Genomic DNA, 15,719 nt, shown 5'->3' with positions numbered 1-15,719 from the left:
AACTTTGTAACAGGAAAAGGTCTCTCTCTCTCGGTTCCAAAGGGCTTCCATTGTTATTGTTGTTGAAACTCTAAGGTTCGGCTACTGGCACCTGGGATCCAGTGAGGAAGGAAAACCAAACAAAACAAACACTGAGTTCCCCTGGTTTTTCCTAAAGGAAGTCGAAAGCGCGGCTGCTACCGAGGCCTTGTAGTCCAGAGTCACCTGGAAGGTGAGGGAGGGGGCAAAAGAGTGCCGGTTTAGGGATGAGCTCGCCCTATACTGCAAGGAGCCCTCTCTGTGGACAGAAAAGGAACGGGGAGGGCTCGGTTTAGGTTCTGTCGGATCACACGGTACAGTTCTCCCTCTCCTCCCTTCGAAAGAAAGGGGGCAGGAAACAGTTAAAGCCAATCTGCGCCGTGCATTCCCAGACAGGCTTTGCTTAATCCTTCCTCCCCGCTCGAACAGACCCCTACCCCCCGCCTTTCTTTTATTTCTCTCGACCCCCTTACCCCTGAGTTATTACCAGCATAACAACCTAACGGTCTTACCCCAGAGCCCGCCACCAAAGTTATTTATCTGCAGACCTGACCCCACCCCCATCTATTCTGCGGCAGCCTTTTGCTGTTATTGCTCTGACGCCGGCCAAGATTCGACAAAAAAGAAAAAAAAAAAATCGGACCCTTTCTCAATGCCTCCGCCTCTTCGGGCTCCACACTGGACCGCCTACAGGCCTCCGGCAGGCTGGAGTGATTAGCATCCCGGCAAGCCAGTAGGAGGCGGGCAAAGCTGGAGGGCGCTCCGGGTAGGAGTGCCAGGCGCGGAGGCCTCAGCTCTGACCCAATGGGGCTGGGGCGAGGGAGGGGCAGTAGGTGACAGGACCCGGAGCTAGGAGGAGTCCCGGCGAACTGAAGTGCGGGGATCAATGAGTGGCCAGCAAAGTTTCTGAGTCTGGCTCCGGCTCGCGGTTTTCCCTCCCCCTCTGTTTGTGTTTTGGCGACGCGCTGTGTGTGTGGGTGTGTGTGTGTGCGTGTTGTGTGTGCGCGCGTGCAGCAGGGAAGGGGCGGGGAGAGCGTGAGGCACCAGCCGGAGGATTAGAGGGTCTCCCTGAGCTCCAGCTCCAACAGCGGTACAGCCTTCAGCCGGGGAGGCGAGAGCCAGAGCGCTGACAGGCGCCGTCCGAAGCTGCTGCGGGCGCCGCCACAGCCCAGCGCCGCCTTGCCGCCTCCACCGCCAACAGTGAAGGAGAAAGAGGGAACCACTCCCCCACCCCAATACAAAAGCCTTGTGGATTACAAAGTGAAACTGACACAGGACAATAAAAGCAAAGATAACGAGGGCAGGGGCAAGGCGCACTACAGTGGGCGTCTGACTGGGACCGCTGGAGAAAGACGCCCCTGGCATGGTGAGGGGAGGGAACTGGGGGATCGCGCGCTGCTCCTGCCTGACCCTCGAGAGACCAAGAAGAAAAGAGGACCTGCGCTCGCTTTGGATGTACAAATAATGGGTTGGCAGACGCCCCCGCAGAGGTGAAAAATGCCGAGGAGCGCTGGCTGTTGTCTGAGCCCCACCACGGGCACGAAGCCGCAGCAGGGGCGGCGGCGGCGGCGGTGGCTGCGGGAGAAGGGACGGAGCTGAGTGCTCCCGAGTGTCGGAGCCACAGCGCAAAGGCGAGCGCTTGGAACGCCTTTCGAGAGCTGCCTGAGAGCAGACGCCGCCGCTTGGGCCTCAGTGGCCAGGGCTGCAGCCCTGTTGGAGGGGAGTTGCAGCCTTGTTCTTGAGGAGTGGGGACTGGAGGAAATCCCTCTTCTCCAGCTTTTGGGAAAGGAATTCGATTCTCCCGGTTTTCCACCATCCTTCCCCGTGCGCAATTGTGCTTGCACACAGAGCTACCGGCCTTTTTTTTTTTTTTTTCCTTCTCTCTTCAGTTTCTTCGCAGTGGGTAAGTTCTAAAGTTTCTCAAGACAACTGTTTGCAATGATTCCGCATGTACCTTAAATACAAGCCTTCTCTCTGAACTCACATTCACCCGGCAAAAGACTCTGACTTTCTAGATTCAAATCAAAGCAAAGAGGGGAAATGTACGTGGCTTGAGAAACTTTCTGGAAACTCATCAACGCACACGAGGTCCCGCGGAATGCTCTGCTGCTTTTTGCCACGGCATCTTTCTCGCATCACTCGTTCAACTGGCTACCTGGAGACTTTTCGTTGATGCGACTTGCTTTTGTTGGACTGGAGGTTTTTTGAAATAACAGAGCTCTCAGACAGAGCCTTTGGCTGCTTTTTTTTTCCCCCCCCCCCGGGGCTACTTAATTCCTATAGATATTATTACGTTTGCTTAACCCCTTCTCTTCATCACACCGTTCAAGGGAACTAGGACCATGGACTTGGCAGCAGAAAGGGCTCCTGGCCGCCCGTGGCTCCTGCTGCCCTCTGTATCAGTATTTGAGATCCTTCGCGTCTTTTGGTTGCTTTCCCTGCTCCCGGGGCCGACTCGGGTCCGCGGGGCCGAGCAGCGCCAGGTGTTCCAAGTGTTGGAAGAGCAACCTCCCGGCACGCTGGTGGGCACCATCCAGACGCGCCAGGGCTTCACCTACCGGCTCAGCGAAAACCACGCCCTGTTTGCCATCAACAGTAGCACCGGAGCTCTGTACACCACCACCACCATCGACCGCGAGAGCCTGCCCAGCGACGTGATCAACCTGGTGGTCCTTTCCAGCGCGCCCACCTATCCCACTGAGGTGCGGGTTCTGGTGCGGGACCTCAATGACAACGCCCCTGTATTCCCGGACCCTTCGATTGTGGTCACTTTCAAGGAGGACAGTAGCAGCGGGCGCCAAGTCATCTTGGACACTGCCACCGACTCGGACATTGGCTCCAACGGTGTGGACCACCGCTCTTACCGGATCATCCGGGGCAACGAGGCGGGCCGCTTCCGTCTGGATATCACCCTGAACCCGAGCGGCGAGGGTGCGTTCTTGCATCTTGTATCCAAGGGCGGGCTGGACAGGGAGGCCACGCCGCAGTACCAGCTCTTGGTGGAGGTGGAGGACAAGGGCGAGCCAAAGCGGCGGGGCTACCTTCAGGTAAACGTGACTGTGCAAGACATTAATGACAACCCCCCGATTTTTGGCAGTTCTCACTACCAAGCGGGGGTGCCTGAGGACGCGGCTGTGGGCTCTAGCGTCCTCCAGGTGGCGGCGGCGGACGCGGATGAGGGCACCAACGCGGACATCCGCTATCGGCTTCAGGACGAGGGGACCCCCTTCCAGTTGGACCCCGAAACGGGACTTATCACGGTGCGGGAGCCTCTGGATTTTGAGGCCCGCCGCCAGTACTCGCTTACGGTGCAGGCGATGGACCGAGGCGTACCCTCCCTCACTGGGCGCGCGGAGGCGCTGATCCAGCTGCTGGACGTGAACGACAATGACCCCGTGGTGAAGTTCCGCTACTTCCCCGCCACCTCGCGCTACGCCTCAGTGGATGAGAATGCTCAGGTGGGCACCGTGGTGGCTCTGCTCACAGTGACCGACGCAGACTCCCCCGCAGCCAACGGAAATATCTCTGTGCAAATTCTCGGGGGCAACGAGCAGCGCCACTTTGAGGTGCAGAGCAGCAAAGTGCCGAACCTGAGCCTTATCAAGGTGGCCAGCGCCCTGGACCGCGAGCGTATCCCTTCCTACAACCTCACAGTTTCTGTCTCTGATAACTACGGGGCGCCCCCTGCCGCAGCAGTCCAGGCCCGCTCTTCTGTGGCAAGCCTGGTGATTTTTGTCAACGACATCAATGACCACCCTCCTGTCTTTACACAGCAAGTGTACAGAGTTAACCTTAGCGAGGAGGCACCCCCAGGAAGCTATGTGAGTGGAGTGTCTGCCACTGATGGCGACTCTGGTCTCAATGCCAACCTGCGTTATAGCATTGTCTCTGGCAATGAACTAGGCTGGTTCTATATCAGTGAACATAGCGGCCTGGTGACCACTGGGGCTGCTGGGGGCCTGGACCGTGAACTTGCTTCTCTGATTGTACTGAATATCAGTGCGAGGGACCATGGGGTGCACCCCAAGGTTTCCTATGCCCAGCTTGTAGTAACTCTCCTGGATGTGAATGATGAGAAGCCAGTATTCAGCCAGCCAGGAGGGTATGATGTGTCTGTGGTTGAGAATGCCCCCACAGGGACAGAACTGCTGGTGCTTGGGGCGACAGACAGGGACCTGGGTGACAATGGGACAGTGCGCTTCTCACTACAAGAGGCTGAGACTGTCCAGAAGTCCTTCCGTCTGGATCCTGTGTCTGGGAGGTTGAGTACGATCTCCTCTTTGGACAGAGAGGAGCAAGCTTTCTACTCCCTCTTGGTCCTGGCAACAGATCTGGGCTCCCCTCCCCAGTCATCAATGGCTCGCATAAATGTGAGTCTCTTGGATATGAATGACAACAGCCCTGTATTCTACCCTGTCCAATACTTTGCTCATATCCAGGAGAATGAACCTGGAGGTAGCTACATCACCACAGTGTCTGCCACTGACCCAGACTTGGGTCCCAATGGAACCGTCAAGTATAGTATATCAGCTGGGGACAGGTCTCGGTTTCAGGTCAATGCTCAGAGTGGGGTTATTTCTACAAGAATGGCCCTGGACAGAGAAGAAAAAACAGCTTACCAGTTGCAAATAGTGGCAACTGATGGTGGCAATTTACAATCCCCCAACCAAGCGATAGTGACCATCACTGTATTGGACACTCAAGATAACCCACCTGTATTTAGCCAGGCTGCCTACAGCTTTGTGGTCTTTGAGAATGTGGCTCTGGGATATCATGTGGGTAGTGTATCTGCATCCACCATGGATCTCAATTCCAACATCAGTTATCTCATTACTACTGGGGATCAGAAAGGTATGTTTGCTATCAACCAGGTCACTGGGCAGCTTACCACAGCAAGTGTGGTTGACAGAGAAGAGCAATCCTTTTATCAGCTGAAAGTAGTAGCCAGTGGGGGCACAGTGACTGGAGACACAGTGGTTAACATAACAGTTAAGGATCTGAATGACAACTCTCCCCATTTTCTTCAGGCAGTAGAGAGCGTAAACGTGGTGGAGAATTGGCAGGCAGGGCACAGCATTTTCCAAGCCAAAGCTGTGGACCCTGACGAAGGTGTCAATGGCATGGTACTCTATAGCCTGAAGCAAAATCCCAAGAACCTGTTTGCTATCAATGAAAAGAACGGTAACATTAGTTTACTAGGGTCCCTGGATGTTCATGCCGGTTCCTATCAGATAGAAATCTTGGCATCTGATATGGGTGTTCCGCAGCTGTCCTCTAGTTTCATCTTAACAGTGTGTGTCCATGATGTAAACGACAACCCACCAGTGTTTGACCAGCTTTCTTATGAGGTCACCCTTTCTGAGTCAGAACCTGTGAATTCTCGATTCTTTAAAGTGCAAGCTTCTGATAAGGATTCAGGAGCAAATGGTGAAATTGCATACAGTATTGCTGAAGGAAATGCAGGAGATGCTTTTGGTGTATTCCCAGATGGCCAATTGTATATAAAAAGTGAACTGGACCGTGAACTTCAAGACAGATATGTTTTACTGGTTGTTGCTTCTGACAGAGCCGTGGAACCCCTTAGTGCTACTGTGAATGTTACTGTGATTTTAGAAGATGTAAATGATAACAGACCTCTTTTTAATAGTACCAATTATACATTTTACTTCGAAGAGGAGCAGAGAGCTGGGTCGTTTGTGGGTAAAGTGAATGCTGTAGATAAAGATTTTGGGCCAAATGGAGAAGTAAGGTATTCTTTTGAGATGGTGCAGCCAGATTTTGAGTTGCATGCTGTTAGTGGGAAGATTACCAATACTCATCAGTTTGATAGGGAGTCCCTGATGAGGCGGCGAGGGACTGCAGTGTTTAGCTTTACAGTTATAGCAACAGATCAGGGGCTCCCTCAGCCTCTCAAGGATCAGGCCACTGTACATGTTTACATGAAGGATATAAATGATAATGCTCCCAAATTTTTGAAAGACTTTTACCAGGCTACAATATCAGAGTCAGCAGCCAACCTGACACAAGTTTTAAGAGTATCTGCCTCAGATGTTGATGAAGGTAGCAATGGACTTATTCATTATTCTGTGATAAAAGGAAATGAAGAAAGACAGTTTGCTATAGACAGTACTTCTGGCCAGGTGACCCTAATTGGTAAATTAGACTATGAAGCAACACCTGCCTATTCCCTTGTTATTCAAGCAGTGGATTCAGGGACAGTCTCCCTCAATTCAACCTGTACCTTAAATATTGATATTTTAGATGAAAATGACAATACCCCTTCTTTCCCTAAATCAACATTATTTGTCGATGTTTTGGAAAACATGAGAATTGGCGAACTGGTGTCCTCTGTTACTGCAACTGATTCAGATTCGGGTGACAATGCTGATTTACATTACAGTATTAGTGGGACCAACAACCATGGAACTTTTAGCATTAGCCCAAACACTGGGAGTATTTTTCTTGCCAAAAAACTGGACTTTGAAACACAGTCTTTGTACAAATTAAATATAACTGCGAAAGACCAAGGAAGGCCTCCTCGTTCATCCACAATGTCAGTGGTTATACACGTGAGGGACTTCAATGACAATCCTCCTAGCTTTCCTCCTGGGGATATTTTCAAGTCTATTGTTGAGAACGTTCCCATTGGCACATCTGTCATTTCAGTAACTGCTCATGATCCCGATGCAGATATTAATGGGAAGCTATCCTATGCGATCATTCAACAGATGCCAAGAGGCAACCACTTTGGCATAGATGAAGTCAAAGGGACGATATATACTACTGCTGAAATAGATCGGGAGTTTGCTAATCTTTTTGAGTTAACTGTAAAAGCCAATGATCAAGCTGTGCCCATAGAAACTAGGCGGTATGCTTTGAAAAACGTGACCATTTTGGTTACAGACCTCAATGACAATGTTCCAATGTTTATATCACAAAATGCCCTTGCTGCAGACCCTTCAGCTGTGATTGGTTCTGTTCTGACAACAATCATGGCTGCTGACCCAGATGAAGGTGCCAATGGAGAGGTGGAGTATGAGATCATCAATGGAGACACAGACACCTTTATTGTGGATCGTTATAGTGGAGACTTGAGAGTGGCTTCTGCACTGGTGCCTTCACAGCTGATCTACAATCTCATAGTTTCAGCAACAGACCTTGGCCCTGAAAGGAAGAAATCAACCACTGAATTGACAGTCATTCTTCAGGGCCTTGATGGACCTGTTTTCACTCAGCCCAAGTATATAACCATCCTGAAGGAAGGAGAACCCATTGGGACCAATGTAATATCAATAGAAGCAGCTAGCCCTAGAGGTTCTGAAGCCCCAGTGGAGTATTATATTGTTTCAGTTCGATGCGAAGAAAAAACTGTCGGACGTCTCTTTACGATTGGACGACTTACTGGCGTCATTCAGACTGCAGCCATTCTGGACCGGGAGCAAGGAGCATGTCTTTACCTGGTGGATGTTTATGCCATAGAAAAATCAACTGCTTTTCCCAGAACCCAGAGAGCAGAGGTAATGATTTTGCAGTCATTTATTAATTATTTGATGATGTGCCTTTCAGAAGGGTTATTCTCTTTGTGTTCACTTTCTATGATTGCTTACCTTTATTGTTTATTGTTAGTTTTATGAAGAGGGGTACATAAAACCGTTCTGTCACAAAGAAATTCTATAAAGTTAGCTTTAGTCTTGGCCAAAAGCAAACAATGAACATTGTTCACTTTATTTTCACCTCATAGCAATTGTATATATAAGGCTAGGGAGAAATCATTGTCCATATTAGGAATAGAGAGAAGAAAAAAAAAAGTTTTTATAAGCTAGAGCACTACATTGGGCTAACCTCCTTTCAGTAAGGATGTCTATTAGTGGACAGGCAATTCAGGATTATGAGATCCCTACTCCAAAATGAAGAACATTAATAGAAATCAGCATTACACCATAGCTTTTTGAGGTGGGAGTGGCGAAGCAAGATGGACTGGCATTTTACATCAGGGCAGTATTAATTTTCACATCCTCAGCAGTCTTGGTAGTTTCTTTATAGACAGTGACTAATTTTAATGTGCTGAGCCAAGCCTCGAGAGATTCCTGATTTGCCTTCCCGTTTTAGACACTGTCTTTTGACTTTGGGTAATCCTTTCTCTTCCCTACTGAAGTAAAGCAAGAATGTACTGTGAATGATCAGAGATTAGAACCTTTCTTGAGACACAACTGTGTTGTCCTATGCCAAGGCATCGGTGCATTTTGTTCTGTCTGCTGCATAAGCCAGAAGTATCCCAAGCTTCGTCTTCCTTAGGGTTTTAGGCTACTATGTCTTTGTAATTTTTTTTTTTTTAAACTACTTCCAATGTTGTTTCGATAATCAAGTTGAAATGATACAGCTATTTTATGGAAAGCTCTTGTTTACCCTCTTCTAAGTTCTTCCTTCCCTCCCCACTCCCCCCAAAGACATTCTGGTATCACTCAGCCAAAAACACCAAATATCAAATGTGGTTTGTGATACTTGGCAGCGGCCCAGACACAACATGCTTGTGAAAAGTGTTTGTTTCCTTGCTTTCCTTTTTTTTTTTTTAGAAGTGGGCATTTTCTTCATTTAAAATAGTTAGTTATTATTATTCATTTAATCCTTAGTGATTCTTTTTTCCATAATAGCTATGTCTGCTGTATGGAAGGTGAAGTATATTCAGGACTTAGAGAATATTAGTATTCTAAGTAAGATACAATTTTATATACTGCATAGCCCTGAAGGGATTTCTAGGCCAAGTATCCTTTTTTACCTAGTTATTGTTTTTAGAGATCCCAACATAGATAGGTCTTACATGTTGGGCTATGGGTATGTGGTTTAACTTGGGCCATGCTTTGCATGTAATTTTGTTTTGATTTGAGGTCATCCCTCTCCCCAGACCTAAGCCTATCTATACCTTCCTCCTCAGGAGTTATTTCTTAGATGAAGAGATTTGATCAATTTGAAAACCAAAATATTTATTGAAGTAAGCAAATAAGCCCTTCCAAACTTTAGGTGAGTTTGTTGAACTGTAAAGCAAATTATGTTATTAGTTGTTTGTTTTTTCAGGGTATTACATTTTATTAGAACACTCTGGAGAATGAGAATAAAGGTCTATTATCATTAGACTTATATTGTCTTGTTATCTACTCATTAAATAGGAAAATATCACCTTGGCTTAAATTTATTAAATAGTACTGGCATTGCACTAGGCATGGGATATAAAAATAATCATTATAAATCATTTTGTTGGTAATAGGAAATGATATATGTTACTTTTTTAACTTCAAGTGAAAATGAAGTTAATGAAAATTAAAAACTATTATTTTTATTCATTGTACTCTAGTCATTTAAAAACCTGAGAAGAATTCAATATGATGACTTCTTAAAAAAAAAAAGTCAGGGTATCTTCTGTGAACTAAAGTGCTGAAATTTAAGCCAAGTTTGAGCTCCCAAGCTCCAACCACTCTTAAAATTAAAAGCAAATGTGTTTCTCCAAAGAATATTGAAAGCAATGGTTGGGAGCTAGAATTTCATATTATAATTGCTTGTACCTTTCAAGTATATACAAGAAAGTGCTCTTTTCCATCTACTCAAGCATGACTAATTTACCTTGATTCTGCAAAAAGAAAAAAAAAGAAGAAGAAGAAAAAAAGGAGTTATCAATTACCTCCGGTTGTCAGAGGTGATTTTTTTATTGTTTGTTTCCAAGTGCAGACTTTGCTGCAATGCATTTTTTCAAAATTTATTCATGTGCACTGAGAGGAGTCTGGGTTGCTTGCTCAGGTTTCTGCCTAGAGTCATGGCTTATCGCATTCCATGGGCAAGCTGAGGGTCAGTGGGTAAAGGAGAAACAATTTAATCTGCATTCTTGTTCGGGCTCGAACATTTGGGTCCTAGGGCTGAGGGCTGTGATCCTGATATTGCTCCTTCCAGAGATTTGTCCACTTGTACACCTTCACTTGCCTTACCTATTGTATCTAAAACTTTGGCATGCATAAGAGTGTCTTTGAAGGATGGTTTTTGAGTGCGCAGGGCTAATCATCCATTAATTTTACCTCTTTACATTCTAAAAAAAAAAATTTTTTTTTTTACATTCTTAGAAGAGGGCGTGTTGTCTTGATTATGTTAGTTCACATCAAGTTTGTGCCATTTATTTTTAGGTGCAATGGGCAATAGAGACACAATGGATAAATATACATTTCTCTTTTAATATGTGTTGTACAGAAACATGCAAGTTAGGGGCTTGTCTGGACCTCATCAAGGTCTGGGGCTTTGTTTTATTGTTATCTCAGGGCCTAGTATATTATTTGATGTCTAGTAGGTGCTCAGTACATGTTTGTTGAATGAGACGGTGGAAGAGCCAAGACCAGAACAATGTATGCTCTTGTGCCTCAGGAATGAATCAACAGAGAAAATCTGATGGAAGTGGACAGAATTAGTAAACATGATCTTGAATATTAATTGAACTAAAAAACAAACAAACCAGTTGTGTCTAGTTGATTCAGGCATATTTGGGTTTATAGGTGAATTGAGAATTGGCAGAAAACTCAAAGAGAAACTTGGGTGGGTGGTCTGACATGGAGCTTGGAGTTTAAATAGGGAGAAACAGAATGTATGCATTAAGATAGTCTCCAGGGCTGCAATTCTCAAACTTTTTAGTCTCAAGACCACTTAAAAATTATTGAAGACCTCAAAGAACCTTTTTTAGGTGAGTTTTATCTGTTGATATTTACCATTTTAAGCACTGAACTGAGAAAATGTATAAAATATTATTTGTAATTCAATTAAAATTAAACCCATACCATATTTTTATTTTATTAAAAAAAATATATTTTCACAAACTAGAAAAATACTACTGAACAGAGTGGCATTTTACACCTTTGCAAATCTCCTGGCTTAATGGAAGACAGCTGAATTCTCAAAACTTTTTCACCCAATCTACTGTGATATATTGTTTTGGTTTAAGTATATGAAATAGGGTCCATCCTTACACACATATATATGGATTTGGATAAGGGAGGAATATTTTAAAATGCTTTTCAGATAGTCGTCTTTTGTTGTTGTTACTACATTAGAAAATGATAAGTGGTATTTTGTTGAAACTTACTTGCAGTTTGGAATCTGAAACCACCTTTGTGAACTTTTCATACCATACTCTCTTACATAAAAATACATTGGTCTATACTGGACTTTTAAGTAGATTTTTTACCTCTGCATGGCTTAGAACCATCATGGATCGGTCATTTGGTAAATGCCGGTTAAGTGAATTTTCAGATTTTCAAAGCATAGACGTATTTCATTATACAGTATCAAAATTCACATTGGTTAATATCACCAAGGATCTTATCAGGATAGTCTTTAAATATTGGGACACACAGCCTCATGGCTGAAGGATAGAAGTTTTCTAAAATTTGAATTTTCACTTGAGAATTTTATCTTTAGTAACATATATTGTTAGTTGTTGTCCTTAAGGTGCCAGGCTCCATTTGTTTATTAAAAAAAAAAAAATGCCAAATACTCATCTATAAAAACCATAGTTTCCTGTCAGTTATTCTTTCAAATTAAAACAGTATTTCATAAATAGACTGGCTAGTTCAGCTTGCAACTCTAACAATTACATATGTGCTTTCCTTTAAGACAATTGTAGCACTTAGGTATCAGCAATGGTTCTTTGTGTGTATTTCACGTTTCGTCATACAGAATATTGAAAAGACATTGAAATTTAAGGGTCTAGATTTAGTACAATGAATAATTTTACTATTTCTTTAAGGAAGTTTCTTTACTTTTTAAGTAAAATTACAGTTTTAATTTTTACTGTATGTGCCAGTGAAGAATACAATAACGGCTAGAACAGTTTGGAGCCACTGCTTTGATTTATGCCAAGGTACTGGCAGTTTTAAGGAACCCTAGTGGCACAGTGGCTAAGCACTTGGCTGCTAACCTATAGGTCAGCTGCTCGAACCCAGCAACTGATTCTTCATGGGAGAAAGAGGTGGCAATCTGCTTCCATACAGATTCACAGCTTTGGAAACCAAATGCCAACACAATGAACAAGGTAAATTATATTTTGCATTTTTATGAAAATAGTTTTGCCCTCTGAAGCCTTTTAAATGGGTTTCTGGTATGTCTAGAGGTCCCTGGTCTACAGTGGAAGATCCGCTGATCGAGATATTATGTTTAGTGTCAATAAAAAATGTCACTAGAAATATTATATTAAAAGTATAGTTAGAGTATTTAGTAAATGAATTATGATACATTAAAGAGTAGAAATTAATTTTAGCAATTGTATAGTAAATGAACTCATTTCCACACTGAAACCATCAAGATGTCCAAGAGAAATGATGAAAGCATTGTTAAGACCATTGCTGAACACCACGTTTAGAGATTAGTTTCTTTCATGAGACTTAGAATCGGGATGAGCGTACTACAGATTAAGTGACTTTATAAATTGATGTATTATCCATCACAGGCAAAATATAGGCAACAGAATGAGGTATATTGTAATAAATAAATAATTATTATAATTCCCTAAAAATATATTGAGTATTTTTGTGTTCAAAGTCATTGAGTGAAGTAACTTTTAAGCATTTTATCATCTGAGCCTCACAAGAACCCTAATAAATCATTTCCATTTCATAGCAGCAGAAACTGAGGTTCAGGGAAATTGTATAACTTGCTTAAGGCTGTCTAGATAGAAAGCAAAATCACATCTTGACCTGCACAACTCCAGAATTTGTATTCATAACTGTAACCAAATGAAGGTTCTTGTCCTGTCCCATTAGCTGACCGAAATAAGATGGATGCCACACCAACAGTTGCAAGGAAAACAAAAGTGGAAATTTATTGTTTGCATAAACAAGGAGCAACTGGGGCCTAGCAGCCAAAAGACCATGTGCTCCCAGCCCCAGGGGAGCTTGGAGCTTTTATGTCCTCCAGTCCCCACAGGACAGGATTGCTACCCAAATCTGACGCCCCGTCCTTCCCATGTCCATAACTGGAGATTCAGGTACTGAGTCATTTGCAAAGGAAGGGAGCTTTCACTTTGCAAATGGCCTCTGGTGCAGCTGTGTGCCAGAGAACATCTTCTTCTCCTGCAAAGTTCGAGTCTGAGGTCAAGTTCAGGGTCACGGCTCTTCAGGTCCTGTGCATGCCCTGAAATCTTGGTTTGCGCCCATCGGTGGGATTTGGGAGCCAAATTCAAAACCCGGTTAGGGCCCACTTGTGATGGGGCCATACTGCAGTTAGAAACTGTGGATTGGCTGGCTGTGAGGGGGGAACTGCAGCGGAGTGGGGGGAAGCCTCCTCAGTGGCTTTGTAGCCACTATTCTATAAAACCAGGGAATCCATGGTTTTAGTTAAGAGAAAGGTTCTTTGCTCTGTAGATATGGGCATATGTTTCTTAAATTTTTTTTTTACCTCCCTCTTTGTCGTTAAAAATTCTTTACCAAGTGTAATTATGTACTCTCTGAACTATGGGGCAACAAGATTTTTGCCTGCCTCAATCAGAACAATCAGCACATGCAGTAGATTGCTAGGGGTCAGTGAAGAAGTGGTAGCAGCCACTCCAAACTGGGGATCTGTGGATGTGTTTTGGGAGAAGGGAGGTGGGTGAGAATGTGGGAGAGAAGAACCAGTGACAAAGGAAGAGCACAGATATATATAGTGTGTGTCCTAACCCACTACACACCGTACAGCGTATGAGGGTGGAGGGTCCATTTCTACGTTTGTAGGTGATGAATCTTCCTCTCCACGGAGTAATGATGGGGCTGGGGTAGATACAGTATGAAAATTATATTAAATGGAGGTTTAAAAAAAGGGGGGGGGAGGAAAAATGTATTGCTTTTTCTGCTTTGGATCTCTGGAATATTTCTTTAAAGACACCCTATGATTTATTTTCTGATCCTTTTTTTCCTTTTGGTTTTTTTTTTTATTTTCCAAAGTTCTTAAAATACTGTGAGTCTTCAGGACATGTGCAAATGTTTGTCACAACCAGGATTATTGATGGCCAGTTAAGCTCATGCTGCTTATTTTATATATGTCTTCAGGATGCTTACATTGGCCATGCTGTTTTGGTGATAGATTTCCACAGACATAATTTATATCCTGATGAATGTATTGCTTGTTTCTTTTTTGCCATTTTTAAAACACTTACCATTTTAGTCCTTTATTGTGCCATTAGATTCTGAGGCAGCTATTCTAGGAATAGTTTTCAAAAATACTTATGTATTTAGCATTTTGTGGGATCAATTTTTCATTGCATTGTCTGCAGCCTGCACTTCGTCATCATTAGAATGAAAAACTGCCTAAGAACCTCATTAGTTGTGAGGATATGTTGTGTTAGGCCCTGAGGTGGGTCTTTTATTCCAAGAATTAATAAATCTATGACTCAGTTCTTTACAATACTGATAAAAGGAGCCTGTGAGTGGAACTAGGAAAAGGATGACTGGCAAATGATATGGCCAAGATGGATTAAAAAGTTCCATAAAGTGTCCTACAAACAGAGGATGATAAATATTCTCTAATGCTTCCAGGCTTTAAGTAATTCTCGGACAAGAGTAACCAATTTTAATACTATGCCAAGTAAAAATGAAAGAGTAGGAGAAGCAGACAAGTGGAAAAAAATTCCATGAGACAAATGTTCTTTTTAAAATATACACATACAATTTATATGTTAACATATATGCACCCATTATATAGTGCCTGCTGGTTTTTCCCTGATGTTAATACTCTGACACAAAATCAGACAATCAAGTTTGAAAATGAAACATAATCCAGTTGGCAGGTGATTTATATGTTGTAATGGAGAATTGACTATAGGAATACAGTCTATAGACACAGTCTATATATATATGTATATATATGTATCTCTCCATGTTTAAGAAATGATCAGTAAGTAAAAGCAAAGAATTTTAAGGGTTTGGAGGAAATGGTGAGAGACATGTACAAACCATGCTGTTGGCAGCTGGAAGCCAGTGGCATTGTTGTAGGTTATTTGTTACAGATTATTTATTTGACATTGTTCTGAAGCACTTTATCACTCATATTCTAACATGTATAAAGTACTTAAATTATGTCAGGCACTGGTGAAAACTAGGGATTATCTTGTCATCACAATGATTTGGTAGGTGGGAATGTACCTCATCATTCCATAGATGAGACTACTGAGGTTTATGGAGGTTAAGTTTATGGAGCTGGTTTATGGTGAAAGCAGGATTTGAACTCAGGATTCTGACTCTAGACTCTGTGCATTTAACCCCTACACAATAGTGACTGTTTCTAATTATTATAAGTATGGTTAATGCTTTCTATACTCTAGTAGGCATATAATTTTTACTGCATAAAAGTTTGCCTTCATAATTTTGTATTTCTTTATATGGCTGATTGAAGAAATATAGGGTAAAGTGAAATTTGGAGAGGGACTCAGTAGCAGGATTGCTTTACTCCCCTATCATTCTTTGTTTAGGTTAGGATTGAATAAATGGTGCTGTTATCTGTCAGTTCTTCATTTTGCTTTTTTAAGCGTGGGGGGGGGATTTATTTGCTTTCTTCCAGGGACTGCCTCATTTCATTTCTTGTCTTTTCAGCAAACCTCCTTAAAAGAGTTGCCTATAGCCACCTTCGTTCTTCTTATTCCTTCTAAAATCCACTCCCATCAGGCTTAGCTCCTGCCCACCAATGAAATTGCTCTTGGCAAG

At 43.5% G+C, this 15,719-nt stretch overlaps 1 protein-coding gene across 1 annotated transcript in view; it reads left to right on the top strand.

Moving 5' to 3' along the window:
• The first annotated feature begins 860 nt into the window (after positions 1 to 860).
• Positions 861 to 15,719, top strand: part of FAT4 (FAT atypical cadherin 4) — a 203,075-nt gene continuing 188,216 nt past the window's right edge. Inside the window, exon 1 of the mRNA XM_049885365.1 lies at positions 861 to 7,535. Coding sequence (XP_049741322.1) covers positions 2,361 to 7,535 — 5,175 coding nt within the window. The 5' untranslated portion in view covers positions 861 to 2,360. The remainder of the gene's footprint in view (positions 7,536 to 15,719) is intronic.

Source organism: Elephas maximus, chromosome 5, assembly GCF_024166365.1.
Source record: "Elephas maximus indicus isolate mEleMax1 chromosome 5, mEleMax1 primary haplotype, whole genome shotgun sequence".
Lineage (NCBI taxonomy): Eukaryota > Metazoa > Chordata > Mammalia > Proboscidea > Elephantidae > Elephas > Elephas maximus.
This window is presented reverse-complemented; position numbering and strand designations above follow the sequence as displayed.